Source organism: Grampus griseus (assembly GCF_964374135.1).
Source record: "Grampus griseus genome assembly, chromosome: 9".
In the NCBI taxonomy this organism is placed as follows: Eukaryota; Metazoa; Chordata; class Mammalia; order Artiodactyla; family Delphinidae; genus Grampus; species Grampus griseus.
This window is the reverse complement of record NC_139003.1, coordinates 54,387,011-54,404,013: the sequence shown is the minus strand read 5'-3', so window position 1 is coordinate 54,404,013 and position 17,003 is coordinate 54,387,011. Positions and strand designations below refer to the sequence as shown.

At 38.0% G+C, this 17,003-nt stretch overlaps 1 protein-coding gene across 1 annotated transcript in view; it reads right to left on the bottom strand.

Moving 5' to 3' along the window:
* Positions 1–17,003, bottom strand: part of CDK14 (cyclin dependent kinase 14) — a 583,384-nt gene that overhangs the window by 214,714 nt on the left and 351,667 nt on the right. Inside the window, exon 9 of the mRNA XM_082661962.1 lies at positions 14,469–14,589. Coding sequence (XP_082518088.1) covers positions 14,469–14,589 — 121 coding nt within the window. The remainder of the gene's footprint in view (positions 1–14,468; positions 14,590–17,003) is intronic.

Here is a 17,003-nt window from a genome sequence, read left to right as displayed (position 1 = left end):
GGACAGCGATCCACCCAGCTCACAGTATGACCATGAGGGAGACCAGCCCCATCTCCTGCAGACTTCCCTAATTGAAAGTTATGAGGCTTCAATCAAGTTATCATTTAGAGCCATTCAGAACCATCTGCACTGTCAAAACATTTGGAAAGAGGGCTGCAGATAAAGCCAGTGTCGGGCTGCATCTGACAGGAGGGCAGCAGATGAACGGAACCATAACTCGCCACAAGTCAGTACTTTTGCCTTTCTCTTCTTCAGCACTATGATGGCACCAGAAATCTCCTCAAAGCCTATGTGTTCATTGAAAAAAGGCATCTGAAGTAGTGTTTCTCACCTTTTAATGTATACACCAATCACATGGGGATCTTGTCAGAATGCAGATTCTAGTCACCTAGGTCTGGGTTGAAGCCTGAGATCTTGCATTTTTAACAACCATCTCAGCAATGCCGATATTGCTGTTCAGAAGACCAGAAACTGAAGAGCAAGAATCTAAAGGAATCTAGGTTAAGTCTGTGTTGAAAGGAGTTTTATAACTCAGATTAATTCTCTAAATATGTATTCAGGCTCCATCCAAGGGAACCACAAAGAAACAGGAGACTAATAAAATAAGTTAGATTAAATGCTAAACACAATCTGAATTTAACACATAGGGATGCAATACTAACTCAGAAAGGTTTCACGTTAATTAACCTAATAGGTAATTTTATTTAGCCATGCTTCACTGAAATACATCATTATGTAATTAAAGGTAGTGCAATTTGATGCACAAGGTGGCCATTTATTTATCTTTTCTCTGTTGGAATATATATATTTGTAAAACAGAACAAAGAGGGTTTTTTTCCCCTAGTTTAGCTTCTAAAAGATCAAAGTTTTTTAAAAAGTGGGTTTTTTTTGTTAAACTTGTATGAAAATGTATTACACATAACAAACGTGATCTTTTCATTTTGGCATCTGTAGTATTTGGAAAGTGAAAGATTAAAAAATTACATTTTACATGTCCTTGGTAGCTACTGAAGGGACTGAACTGATTCAACTGTCACTCACCATTTACTGTGGTTAGTGCTTCATTAGGCACAGATAGGCACAATATATCTTAGTCAGATACTTCTATGGAGCACGCAGCTCTCAAGGAATGAAAACAAAACCAATCCAAACACTAGACTCTGGGTGAAAGCCCATCTCAGAGAACATTCAGTTCAAAACAATAAACTTTTTATATATGGCGATACGTTAACATTTATTTTTCAAACTATGAAACAGAATTGTATCTCTAAGAATTGTACTTACAAATGAGGCATGTCAGAACAAAACCTAAACAAAAGCAAAGAATGAAGTACAGGAACCTAATGTAGTTCCATAAAGCTAAGGCCCAGGGTGGCCCAATGCTGACTGGAGAGGAGGGACCAGGCAGTGAGAGGGAGCCCCTTACCAGCATCCACATCTGAAATAACACTGACCAGAAAGATCTAGAAGCCTAACCACCTTAAAGTACCAACTGGCAACAATGCTCATTAAGTTACAATGATAACTCTTGCTCATACATTTTAATATGCAGATATCTATGTTGATATATTTTAGTGTATATATTTCAGTATACATATATTTTGGTACATATATATTTTAGTGTATGTGCATGTGTGTACATATATACTTTATATATATTTATGCATAAATATATAATATAAAAATGTATACTTAAAATATGTATATATGTGTGTGTGTGTGTGTGTGTGTGTGTGTGTGTGTGTGTGTGTGTGTGTGTGTATATATATATTTTTTTTTTAAATCACATTGCAAAGCTGTATTTTTGGTTTCTGGTGCAGTTACCTGAGCCAGAAATCCAGGAATCATCTGAAACCCTTGCCCTTCCCCTATCACTCTCATTCAATCGAGTTGTCACATCGTAACTATTCCTAAATATTTCTCCATTCTGGCTTCCAACCACTTTCCCCCACTCTCCATTTTTTCCTTTTTCTCTACCTGTTCTTAAACTCTGTCCCTCTTCCCTACCCACAAATATCAGTTGTTTCACCCCTTGGTGGGGTACTTTTGTCCATGGCCTGGCCAATGTATCCTCAACTCTAGCTTTGTTAACTTTGAAAGATGGCTCTGACGAGTCGGGCCAACTAATTACCACTTGGTGACACCTTCCGTGACCACCCCCCCCCAACCTATCCTCAACTATCCACCAAGGATAAATTTATCACCTTCCCCTCTGAGCCACCACTGTACTGACTGTGTATCTGTGTTACAGCTTATTACACTGTTTTTCCTTCTGATCTTGAAGGCATGGAAGGATCTTTCTCATCCTTATAAGCCCCAGGACCTAACCTGGCACCTGGTACAAAATAGGTGTTCAATAAATATCTTTCAAATAAAAGAATGAATGAATGAATGAATGAATTATACAAACTATTCTGAGGAGTGTACACAAGAAACTGAAGTAGAGAAAGGAATTTGATTTAGAACTAATATCATCATATAAAATTAAACACTAGAAAAAAATCAGTTCAGTCATGACATCAAAATATCTAAACCCTAACTTCATTTATGTCACTCTGAAGGAATTCCAATGGTCTCCATGGAAACCTCTGGTTCAGCAGTACAATTTACTCGATTGTTAAAATTTAGAGATAGAGGGACTTTAGAGAGTGCCTAAGACAATGCCTTGATTTTTACATGTAAAGAAACCATATTATATGTTTAAATGTCAGCCCCAGAACCTGAAGCTGTGACTCAGAATCCTGGGCCAGTGAGCCTTCGTTATGCCATGCCGCCTCCCCAGTTAGAATGACGCGTCTTTATTTGATCAGTCTGGTCAGATTAAAAAAGCAGAAACGGATATGGCAAATTCGTTCTCATTCCTTGTGACACAAATGCTAACAAGGATAAAAATATCAAAAGAAAGTCTATAAAATTAAGGTTTGGGCAGAAACAAACCAATAAAACTATCCCTAAAGACTGAAGTCTATCACCATTGATAGTGTACTGAAAGAAGGATGGGTGTTTAAAGATGCTTGAAAATTTAAAACAGACTTCCATAGATAATGAAAACCCCAGAGATAAAGTCTTAAAATAACAGCCACACAGACTTCCCTGGTGGCACAGTGGTTAAGAATCCGCCTGCCAATGCAGGGGACACGGGTTCGATCCCTGGTCCAGGAAGATCCCACATGCCACGGAGCAACTAAGCCCGTGCACCACAACTACTGAGCCTGCAAACCACAACTACTGAGCCCATGCGCTGCAACTACTGAAGCCCGTATGCTCTAGAGCCCGTGCTCCTCAACAAGAGAAGCCACCGCAATGAGAAGCCCACACACCACAAAGAAGAGTAGCCCCCAGTTGCCATAACTAGAGAAAGCTCGTGCGCAGCAACGAACACCCAACGCAGCCAATAAATAAATAAATAAATAAATAAATAAAAGTAACAGCCACATATTATATAGATACCTGGGAATATTCAGACAGGAACATCCAGAAACCATTAACAATTGATACAAAAATTTAAATAGGAAAGGCCCTAACTGAGGACTACAATAAGGAAAAAATATAAAACTCAACATATTGCATTGAATAGCCGAGAAATATTATTTCTTGCACTATGGAACAACAAAGGAAGAGAGAGGTTCCATTCGGTTAGTCATTTAAAATGCTACCACAGAAAGCACTTCTCCAAGGAATAACTGCAGACCAGGCAGGACCGGAAAAAACAAATTAATAAGCTTTGCACATCTTTAATTTCTGTTTATATGACAGCTGATGCAAAACAAGGAAGTCATATTATAAGATTCCTCCCTGCAAATTTATTAATCGTCCTGCAATAATGTGGGGAATTAGGAAAAAATCGTTTATGGGTAATTATCTTAAAGATCAGAGCAAATGACACATTCAAGCAATCTTTTTAGAGAAACATATCTAGCATATCACAAAGACAAATCACTGCTGAAATCATGTAAATTACTCTCCTGAAAGAAGAATTCTGAACTTCAGTTTACAGAGTGGTAAATTGATACATTTAGTTCCAGTCATCAAATGGCATAGCTGTACTTAGATGGTCTGTGGTTAAGAATGCTGGAATGAACACCACTAAGGTATACGACTAGATGGATGATACTTGACAGGGAAATGTTTGACACCCATCTGCTATGACAACTCTCTTAGATAACACATGGAAGACCTGAAGGCAAAAACCTTCCCACCGTAAATCCTCATTGTCCATTTTTTGGTGAAGTCTGCGGCCTTCTTGGAATACACTCAAGGGCTTGCCCTGGAATGTGGCTGTATAGATTAGACAATGCATACAGACTACAATGTGAATGACGCCCCCGGAGTTGTGTGATGCTGTAACACTAGTGGGTGCTGCTGAAGGACAGGGACCAGGTCTTTTTCACTCTTGAACCTCTGGACATTCTGTAGGGTGTTGTTGAATGAATGAATGAATGGCTGAACATAATCATGTTGTGTAAGGGAGATCTTAGTGGGAAGGGGGCTGGCCCTGAGTCTCTAGAGGTTCTTTTCACCTCTGTGCCACCACCAACCAGCTAGTGTGAACAGCATAACCAAGAATCTTCAGATTTGGGAGGTCGGGGTATAAAATGGCCATAAAACCTAGTAAAACAAAATTATGAATTGATTTCACTGGGTTACTAAAATTCTGAAACAGTTTCTAAATTTAACATGTTAGGATTAAAAATAACAAACATGAAAATTTTTATAGTTGATATAATAAAGTTTTTCAATTTGTTGAGTCTACATTAGGCTATGAATATATTCTGTCTTCAGAAGCAAACATGGTGAAAGCTAGCTGTCAAGGAAGAACCACTGAATTTTCAATGAGAAAGAATAGAAATGCCTTGCCAGGCTCTACAGAAAATGCAATTATGTGAGTACCTCATTCTTAGAATCTACTGTCTCACATGGAAATACAGAGAAATATAAATGCCATACCAAAGATGAACAATCCACATGTGTACAGGAAAACAGGAAGCTACTCAGATTCTGTCCTTAGTAATTACTAAGTGCCTGTCACAGACTATAATTAAGTTTTGTTTTATATTTTAATGGAATTTAAAGCAGGCTGTTTCTTGGCCACTGATAGGCCAGTTTAGTTAAGTTTGACTTTCTTTTTCAATTATTGTACTATTTCTTTTTTTGCCCAATGTCATCTTTACCAATAGGAATCTAAGGACATTCAATTTGAAGACCAAAACTGGAAAACAAGAAAAACCCCAAATATCTACGTTTATTGATTACATAATATAGTATCTAAAATCAAGAAAGCTACTAGTATATTTAAGTTACATTAATTCATAGAGCAGAATACCAGTAAATGAAAATGTGATTCCTAATTAAAGTACATGCTAGATAATGCAGTGTCCTGAGGAATTAAATCACAAACGTCACAATAGCACAGAGGTCCCCACTTTCATCCTTCAATGAACAGTATGAAGTAGACACCCAAGTCCCTTTACCAACAATGATGTTTATATAAGCCCCTAGCTTCTCTCCAATCACACTGTCATTCAATCATATCTTCCCTGTGCATGCAAGATAACAATCTACTTTTTCACCTTCATTGGATTAGAAACTTCATACTGACTGGAACATTTGTTGAAAGAGTTTCACTGATTGCTTTTGCTTGTTTTAATAGTAAGCTCATGGTGGATTCACGCATTGCCATTGATCAGAGAACTACCTTCTGCAATCACTTCTTTCAATTCATGTAAAATTTTTATCTTTTAAAAAACTATCATTTCACATTCTATTCCTTTCCATCACTAGCTTATCAGAAAGTGCTCGGCTTTCTTTTCACATTTGTTTTCATAAATAAAGTTGTCATCACTACATTAACAGTTAAATGGTAAGGATTATAAATTTCCACAACCACACTAAGAAGCTGGCAGTCAAGATGCTCCTGCCTGCACCATGCTGTTGATTGGCTCCCACCCATCAGGACTTGCAACTCAAATCTGTGGCCAAGCAAAGTCACAATTTTCTCTAGGACAAGAACCTTAGCAGTCAACTGTCCATAAGTAAAGCCACGAATATTAAATTATCAACAAGAGTAGGACATTCGGTAAAATGTACACAAACTCCCCCTCCCTCCCAAAAGTGACTGAAGTGTCAGTTAAGGAATAACATTTTAAACAAGGATAAAATAGATAGATGAGGACACACAAGAAGATGAGAGAATTTTTTTCATAAGTTGTGGATGAAGGTGTAGCAATCTAGGCAGACCATAGGCAGCTACAACTTCTCAAGTTATAGACTGAGTATTTACCTACAACAACTTAGAAAAGGCACACAGCTTGGATACGTAAGTTCTAGAAAGTGTAAAGGTGAGTCTGACAACTGGAAATAGGGTGGAGGATTGAATGTTTGTACAAACCAATTGACCCATAGGCCTTCTCTGACCATCTCTCACCCCAACCCACCAGCAGGACACTGAGTGTTTATCCTCTGGAGAAATTAAATCCAAAGGCCTCAAATTGAGGATAAAACGTGAGAGCAGAGTGAGGCACAGAGCTGAAAAAAGGGAAATTAAGTAAAAAATGTGTTTAATTGGTCTGTGTATCTAATTGGCACCAACAGAAAAAGATACAATCAAAGCTCATTATCAAGCAATTTCAGAATACCAGGGACAGATATAAGAAGCTAATACTTGCCAGGGAGAAAGTATGATGAGGCACACAAATGCTTGCAAATCTGAACGGAATCAGACTTTTCAGTAGCAATACTAGAAGCTCTAAAGAAAGTAAGCAATACATTCAAAATTCTGAGGGGAAAAAAAACCCTCATTATATACTCAACCAAAGTTTATCAATCATGTGTGGGAGCAGCATAAAGACATTTTGAGAAAACTAAGAGTTTGAAACTTGTATTTCTAACACATTCTTTCTTAGGAAACTAAAGGAGGAAGACAAGGAATCCAGGAAAAAAGGAATCTATAATCAGTAAAGGTCAGAAGGAAAATGAATCCAACCCAGAACAGACTCTGATGAATTTACTACTTACAGAGGTGTAACAGAACTAATAAGACATACTGAAACACTAAGAGGCTAGCAACAGCAGGAAGTCATTACTTGCCTTAGAATTAAAAGCCGGGAATTCCCTGGAGGTCCAGTGGATAGGACTCCATACTCTCACTGCCGAGGACCCAGGTTGCCATGTGGCACAGCCAAACCCACCCCCCCCCCCACAAAAAAAACCTAAAAGCCATTATTGGCCCTAGGATCATAAAGGCCAAATGTTATGGAAATCTACTGACAGCTAGAGCCATGAAAAAGTGCTTCCGCACAGAAGCTGTAGTTAGCCATTCCGAGAAATACAGGTTAAAGCAGGGAAGAAGTAGGGATGAATATATTCAATCCTCATACTTTTCCATTGCCTGAACTCAATTGGGAACCAGTAGCCAAGGCAGCTTGGAGGATGTATTCCCTAGGGGTTAGTCATCCAGGACATAGGGCAGGGAGGAAGAGGGTAGAGAACAGATTTGGAGGGAAACAGAGAACAACTAGCTTAGGACCTACAACAACAGGAGAGGGGGAAAACGGAAGTCCTAAGATGACAGATGTTCAGCTGTGCTAAGGCAAGAAATCAGAGAGCCGAGAAAGTTTCAAGGAAAAGGTTGAGGGAGGGAGATGTCAAGAAAATTAAATGGAATTGACAGATCTGCTGATGTGTTTGAGCATTTGGAAAATATTTTCCATATATAATCGACAGATCTTTTATGACTATAAATAACAGTAGGGACAAGGACAACTAAACTAATAAAAAGCAGAGACAATTATAAAGTCCAGGAAAAACCAAAGGTTATACAAGAAAGAATACATAATCATGAATACTACTTGACTTCACCATGAATAATATTAATATTTACATATTAATATTTCAAAATGTGATATAGATTCTATATTGGGAGAATGAGATGAAGGTGGAGTTGGGGGAAGGTTGATGGAAGAAAGTTAAATCTTTGTCTACTATACACCTACTTAGTAGCAATGTCTAAAATAGTAACTTAGAGATGGCAATATAAACAATTATTTAAGACATGTGGAGATAGATCCTAAAAGAGTTGAAAGTAGTAGTTACTTCTGAGAAATAGGATTAGAGGATGAGAATGAGTGAAGCAGGAGATTACTACTTTTGTTATTGTTACTACTGTGGCAGCTATTAGTAACTAGTTATATCTGAAATAGGTTTAATTATTAAAATTTTCTGATTTGGAAACTGAAGATAAGGATAGTTAAGCGATCTGATCAACTAAATTCACACAGATAAGGAGTGGCAGAGCCTAATTTAGGCTTTCAACGTATTTTCTACGATAACATGGCCTCCTTTATACAGCAAACCACTGTTAGTTACCTTGATCAGAGAATCAATAGCTACATGAAAAAACACACAACTTGTAAAACATAAAAGGCACTAGTGAACATCCAATGCTCTCCAAACTTGGAGTACTAACATATATTTCCGAATTAAACGCACGTGCACACACACACACGCGTAAGATGAGAACATCCTGGGCCAAAATTTCTAATTCTCCAGACATAGACAGTATGTGAATCTCCCTAAAACCAAATACAACAGCTTCTATTTCTTTGATATATTCTATAGCACCCTTGGATTGTATACTTTAATAGAAATACAAAATATTTAGCTTGGCTGGTTGATGTTCCAAAAGCTGAATAAGAACACTATTTTCAACATTTATGGAGTCATATATTTCTTAAAGAATTTCCGCATTTATCCATCTCTTGCAGCTATGAACCAGTGAGGCAGCTAAGTATACCAAGGGCTATCTTAGTATCATGAAACTTAGTCATTGTGATTGGCTATTTAAATATTATCCAGGGCTTCCCTGGTGGCGCAGTGGTTGAGAGTCCGCCTGCCGAAGCAGGGGACACGGGTTCGTGCCCCGGTCCGGGAAGATCCCACATGCTGCGGAGTGGCTGGGCCTGTGAGCCATGGCCACTGAGCCTGCACATCCGGAGTCTGTGCTCCGCAACGGGAGAGGCCACAACAGTGAGAGGCCCGCGTATCACAAAAAAAAAAAAAAAAATTATCCAAAAACCAGTTGTGGGTGACCAATTACTTTGCCAACTTTGATACAAGTGGGGGGATTTTTATTTGTTTTAAAAATATTTAGTAGTGAAAACTACATATACAATGTCTCATTTTATATGTTATGATTCAGCCAGCCCATCATTAACAAGTGACCAAACACATCCATTGAAAACACACATACACTCTCTCTCACAAACACACACTGATAAACAACATGGGATGTAATAACCATAACCACGCTAAGCTTCTGATAGGATAAGAGAACAGGTTCCCTTCAGCATTCCAAAGCCATCACTAAATGCAGCACTGTGGCAGCCACTCCATAATGTCATAATAATCTAATATTAGAGAACTGTACTTTTGGAGACAATTTATTATAAAGCAATGTAACAGAAGTTTTCCACAAGGAATAGTTTGTAGCCAGCACTCCTTCGGTGTGAATTGAGCACTCAAATGCATTGTCTCTTCTGACTACTAGTATTTAGCAAATTATTGCTCCAGTGCTTTATGAGTAAGAGGACCACACGTCACAGTTATATCCCTGTTTTACACCTATTGTCCTAGCAGAATTACTATTAACTCTAAAAAGTATCCTGGTATGGACAATATACTCTATGGTCATCGCAATTTTAAGGGACTTCAGTAGTGGGAGTGGCTCAGAAAGTACGGCTGCCACCAGGAGCTCAGCTTTTGTCCCCCAGACACCCTTCTGACTATCCCTGTTCTTTTGTCATGTTCCATTGCATTGTCAGTGGCTACACTGGCAAGTCATTTGGATCATGTATTATTTGAGCAGCTCTCAAGATCTCTTAAAGAGTTGTTACTTTTGAGAGTGACTAATCTGAATCCCCCTTGGTCTCATGACCTGATTAATTAGAAAATGTGTAAATAATGTTGATAGATGATTTTATGTAGCCCATGAACTCAAATTCTCAGTTTTTACTAGAATTCTTTTTTAAATGGACACATTCGTTTTAGCAGAAGCGGTAAATGAGTAATGGTTAGAAATTGTGAAAATACTTGCCAGTATAGATATTGGTCTCATGAAAATGTATTCAATCCAATGATTCATGTCTTAAGTTTATTTCAAAAAAACTCCACCTTGAATAAAATTATGTAATATAGACTATTGATGTGAGGAGAGAAAGCAGTCTGCAAGGCTGTTGTGTGAGAGGGAAAGCCATCTACTTTATTTGAAATATGCAAAGGATCCAACGTGACTCAGATCATAACCTAAATTCTCAAAGAGGTATTTTACTTACTTGTGTTTTGGAATCACTTTACTAGTAAAATAAAAAACAACTGCTTATAAATCATCTTAAGAGATTATGTAATATGTTATAAGGAGAAAGGGCTTTGGAGTAGGTTAGCTCTGAGTTTGAATGTCAGCTCTATTTACTAACTATGACCCTTACTCTCTTATTTAGTCTCCCTGGGTTTTCTTTCACTGTATCACAGAACAGTAGGTAAGTAAGTAAAATGCATAAGAGGACTTAGAATACAGTTTGTGTTCAGTAAAAGTATCTATTATTGTTACCATTATTACTATTGCTTAAGACAATTTATGGTTCTTTCTCTTAAAACACTGGTAAACAAGCCTGAGTCCTTAGGAAACTTTATTTTATTACATAAATTTCCTTGGTTCAGGAGAGATCATTAAGGATGATGGCAGAATTCTATATTGCCAGTATGTATGGTGATTAGGCTTATTTAATAAAATGAATGCTAAATGGCCTTATAATACTCAATAAATAGGCAATTTCTTTTCTGATATATGCAAAATCAATTTTGATGCAGACATTTTTCTATATATCAAGATCGGTATGGAAATTTTTTTCTAACCACCCAGCTGCTACAATGTTAAATAAATTAATTTTAATCCTAAATCAGAAATGCTATAGAGAAAAGGGTGATTTAATATGCAATCTCATTACATTTGACAGGTGTATTTATAAATGATTTGCCCCACATTTTGACAAGCATAGTTAATATGTTAATTAGCTTTGAAAAAGATGATGAAAGGGAGAGACTGACATGCTATCATTCTTTACACACCATGTTGGGGAGCACTGGAACTGACACAAGGTGGTATCACTATATATTGTGCCCCCCCCAAAGCACCATGATGATGAGATATTTATTAGCTACAGATTAATTTAGTCACTATGCTAAAAATTAATCCCTTAAAATAATCCCAAGTGACCTTCTGCTTTAGAAAACAAATGCCATTCTAAACATATTTATGAGCTTCTATAAAGGAATATAAGGCTTATTAAGAGCAATGACCTCGACAGCTAGAGCAGAACTCCTTGACAAGGGAGGAACTACACAGATAAGCTCCTTTTCACATTTGCACTTCTCTTAATGTGGTTTTCAGTACTTGGTAAGCCTTTTTGGTTTAGAAGCTTAAAGATGATGTCCTATGCCTTGACTTTCAAAGAGTTATAAAATCCAAGAATTAAGGGAAGCTATACATGACACAAAGTCCAATTTGATTCCTCTGCTTAAACCCTCCTTCACAGAGGCAGACAAAGGTATCATAAAGCTATCTTTCTTGATGAGTTCTCAAATCACACACTATATTCATACATCACCACCATGCTGGAGACCTAGAGCAGTAAATCATAACAGGGAGAGCTCTGACTTCCATCACTTGCTGCCAATGTTAATGAATAAGTGTCTTCATTAATATGTTTATTGCCCGAAGCTATTTAAACAGAAAACTGGAAATTGTAACACTGTGTAGGGATCGTTAGTTTTTAGTTACTACCCCACTGCCCCAGGATGGTAAATGAACTGTAAAAATAGCCTGAAACCACTGCCACCTGCCCCCCTGCTACTGTCTATGGGTTAATATTTGTACTTCTCTTTGGTGCAGCTGAGCCATGACTAAATTATAGTCCCATTTCTAGATCTTTGAATACCCAGCATCAAGGTCACTAATTATGCAAAAATCATTGCCCTGTGAACTTTTCTCTAACTGGAAAAATACATACGTTTTACCTGACTCATAGGAAAATAACAAAATGGCTTTTAGAAAATGGCTTGGAATGAAATCAGATTCAGAGTGACAGGCATAGCACAGACATAACTCAGATTTTAGGGCTTAGAAATGTAGAGCCAATAAGCATGGGAAACTGCTCCAACATAACACATTTACTATTTGCTTTTGGCAATGAATAATATTGGCATGCAGACAAAAGGGCATTTGGGGTCTATTAGTTTATATCAGTTTTCCTCCCTTCCACTTAAATAACCATCTTCTTCTTATGCTTCATTATGTCTCTGCTTAAAGCAAATTGGCAGAAAGCAACCAAGCCTTCTTCCTTAAGAAAATGGACACCAAGAGGCACATACATGTCACAGAAAGGTTGGGGGCAGGGCGAGTGGAGAGGCACAGACTGGAAGTCAAACATTATATATCACAAACAGACATATTAGCAAGTCCCAATCCATGCGGTTCTCTGTACTTTAAAGAGCACTTTCAAAGGTTTGGGAAAAATTAGCCACTAGTGTATAAAAAATAGCTTCTCCTCATTCTGAGGGTAGAGTCTTAACTGCACTGCCAAGCAACTAAGACAAAACTGGCTCCAAGCCACAAATATTTCCAAACTATGTTCTATTAGCAGAGTCCTTAACTGACCTCACTGAAAAACAATCTAGAATTTCCATTCTCAAAACGTAGAGAAAAACACTCTATAACTCATAACTACACCACAGAAAAATAAATATATCCACGTGTACACAAAATGTTGCATATATTTTCAGTGGCTTTACAGATGCCCAAATCCCATTCCTAAGGGGTTGTTGGAATCTAAATTAAGTAAATCTACACTGTACCCTACATCACAAGGAACTTGATTATTTTCTCTCCATAAAATGTTCGGATCAGGGCTTCCCTGGTGGCACAGTGGTTAAGATTCCGCCTGCCAATGCAGGCAGAATGGGTTCAAGCCCTGGTCTGAGAAGATCCCACATACCACGGAGCAACTAAGCCCATGCACCACAACTACTGAGCCTGTGCTCTAGAGCCCGTGAGTCACAACTACTGAGCCCACGTGCCACAGCTACTGAAGCCTACATGCCTAGAGCCTGTGCTCTGCAACAAAAGAAGCCACCGCAATGAGAAGCCTGCGCACCACAATGAAGAGTAGCCCCTGCTCGCTGCAACTAGAGAAAGTCCGCATGCAGCAACGAAGACCCAACGCAGACAAAAAGAAAGGAAGGAAGGAAGGAAGAGAGGGAGAGAGGGAGAGAGGGAGAGAGGGAGAGAGGGAGAGAGGGAGAGAGGGAGAGAGGGAGAGAGGGAGAGAGGGAGGGAGGGAGGGAGGGAGGGAGGGAAGGAGGAAGGGAGGGAGGAAGGGAGGAAGGGAGGAAGGGAGGAAGGGAGGAAGGAAGTTTGGATTAAAAATATCAGGGAAGAAGCCAAGCCTCATCACAGCCTAATTTACTAAAAGTCAAGATTATTTAGGATAGAGCAGTGAAGTAAGTACAGGGCAAGAAGATAAATGACACATGCTGAAGCTTTATTGAGGTCATAAACATTATGTGAACATGTAGCTGAATTCTGTATGTAGGGCATCATCATTCATGGAAGATGATTCATGCTATCAAATAGCCATGTGCTATGTGAACTGTTTTACTCTAAACACAATTGTGAGTCTAGAAAAGGGATTTTTCTATTAATAAATGACCTTTTCAACATTCACTATTAAGCCTTTCTGATTGCTAAAAAGAAGGTTATTCCCTTATTTGATTTAGATCACACTAGACTGGAAGCTCATCATAGTTTATCATTAATAATAATTACACATTAAACCTTGCCACTCTTTGGGCCTCCTATAATAGAATTTAAAGTTTTGCTAAACCACTGTGTAAAACTGTGACTCTATTGAAATTAAACTTACTCTGATATTTTTAAAAAGTAATCATTTAATTTCATTTTGGATAATTGGTACCAACAGTTTTCAGGGGTATATTGTACCAAGTTTAGTACCTTACAGTCACAGCAAAATTTTCAGACCACTTATCTGATTTCTGTTGTGAATTTAAACATGCTCCTACAACTTCCAACCTATGCTGCTGTTTGGAGATATACACTTCCTTGTTATAAAATAAATCTACAAACTAAGACCCTTAGGGAGAAAAATCACCAAACTGACAGCTAGAAAAATGTCTCTGCCCCTGTCCATCAAGAACCATTAGCAGACACCATCTGTAAGGGAGTCCCTGATTAGGGAACATTCCCAATTATGTTTTCAAAAACTCCAGTGGTATTGCCACACACAGGCCAACACTCCAGCACCATTAATCTTCATTCAGACTATTAGGATGTTTGTCTAGGCTTGACCCAGACCAAGCACTATAGATAAATTAGCTAGAGTAAAGCTTCCATTTCTCACCACATGTCAAGGCAGGTGGAATATTCTGTCGAGCCCAGGAGGACATCTGGAGGTCTGTACCACAAGGTAACCACTTCATTGGAGTATGTGTGGCTAGGGACGGATTTTGCTCTTGCAAGACCTGTGGGTTACATGAAACATAAAGAAGTTTAATAGGCATTAATAAAACAAGGGAATTTAAATTTGAATGTTCACAGTTTTAAAAGGTCAAAGGTGATATTATAATACAGAATCACGAATGCAATGTCAAGGTTACTAGAAAGGTTGGGGAAAGCATTGTTGTGGTCTACCTGTTTCAAATACATGCTAATAACCAATAAATCATTTATATTTCCTAATACAGCACCAAGAATCTAAAAAAAAGTATCCCAGGAGAGTAAACAAACAATTCATAAACTATTTGATACTATGCAGAAGCTTGGAAATCTCCTGGACTTTCCAAAGAATGTCTCATGGTACTTTAGTTCTGAGAGTTACAAATAAGTGTGATATGGAAAAGTCCCAAGGTCAAATACCTTTGAGAAAAGATGGTTTAAAAAGTAAAACAGGTTTCCGTACTGTGAGACTTCTCAGTGCCCTTAATTTTTCTAATGTGTACGGTAAATCTGAAAGATAAGAATATGACTCTTTTCTCAAAGGGTTTTTCCAAAACTTCTTTTGGTTTTAGGGTTCTGTCAAACACTCACTAAGAAATGCTTATTCAGGAGGTTCACTTGAAAACCACATAAAAAATAATTATAAAGGAACAGTTAAATAAATCTGGTATGTGGAAATGATGAGATACCATATAATAAATTAAAGTGTTTTCTAAGAATGTTTAAAAATTGGGAAAGTGGTCACAATAAAATGTTAAGTGATAAATTACATGCAGTTTGACCTCACAACCATAAATATTTATGCACTGAAAAAAGACTGGTGGAAAATATATTTGAATAACCTTAGTGGTTAGTTCTGGAATACAAGATTATCTGTTTGTTTTTTTTTGCGGTACGCGGGCCTCTCACTGTTGTGGCCTCTCCTGTTGTGGAGCACAGGCTCCGGACGCGCAGGCTCAGCGGCCATGGCTCACAGGCCCAGCCGCTCCGCGGCATGTGGGATCTTCCCGCACCGGGGCACAAACCCGTGTCCCCTGCATCGGCAGGCGGACTCTCAACCACCGCGCCACCAGGGAAGCCCTGGTTTTTTAATTTAATAAGTTTTTCTGAGTTTTTTTCCAAGTTTTCTACAATTAATACATAATTCCTTTAAAAAACACAAAATCTATAGATATTATTTTTTTAAGAGAAAAAATCTGTGATAGCTTTCTATCTGGGTATGTTCATTAATGACAAGTGTAAAGTATTATTTATCACTGTGATGCTCAAAGCGAATAAACATTTTTACAGTGAATCTACCATAACATATTTATTTTAATGTTTTGATTATTTAAATTTTTATGTAGTACTTAGGAACATAACTTTTCTCAGTTTATTAAACACTTGGTATTCCCTTTACTGTATTATATGTAAATGTTAAAATTAATAGAGCATTTGGTGAGAAGATGAATTTCTAATTAGCTCAACTATGGTTACAATAACTCAATTTTTCCTACCATGCAGTTTTTATAACAACACAATGGCGTATTATAAATTGACTAATGATTATAAGTATTCCATATTAAAATATACAGATTATACACACACAAACATACCTACACATGTACTGTCCCTAACTTTTCTGCACATGAATAGAATAACTATTTCTGATAACAGATTTCCATAATAACCTCTACTCCTTTTCTCTGCAAGGTTTTATCCTACCTCAAAGCAGGCAAAACTGAACAACAGATAACACAGTCAGGGTGGTAAAGTGTTTCCAGAGTTTAGTAATCTCATCAAAAAGTTTAGTTCCTCAAATGAGCATGTTTCTATACAGACTAAAGAGCTAATAAGCACAAGTCCTGAAGTAGGTTCTGACTCGTTCCATATGCTGTTGTCAAGGCAAATGGGATGCCAAAAACATTCAGGCTGGATTCCCTTGGTTTTGCCAAGTCCCTGTTGACGGAAAGCTAGGCCAGAGGGATAGGAGAATTTAAGAATATGAGATTTTCTTTGACAGCTCAGAAGACCAGACTGGTTACAGAAAACTGTGATACCCCCAGTATTTTTTTTTTTTTTTTTGCGGTACGCGGACCTCTCACTGCTGTGGCCTCTGCCGTTGCAGAGCACACGCTCCGGACGCACAGGCTCAGCGGCCATGGCTCACGGGCCCAGCCGCTCCGTGGCACATGGCATCTTCCCAGACCGGGGCACGAACCCATGTCCCCTGCATCAGCAGGCGGACTCTCAACCACTGTGCCACCAGGGAAGCCCAGATACCCCCAGTTTTAAAGGGAGAACCAGACCTCAAAATTACCTAGAAATAGTATAAATCTAAATAATGATATGTGACTTCAGGTCAGTTATGCCCACTCTGAATATAAGTTTGTAAAACTGATTAAATATTTCTGAAAAATATAAACAGAAAAAGCTCTTCATCTACATTATTTTTCTCCAT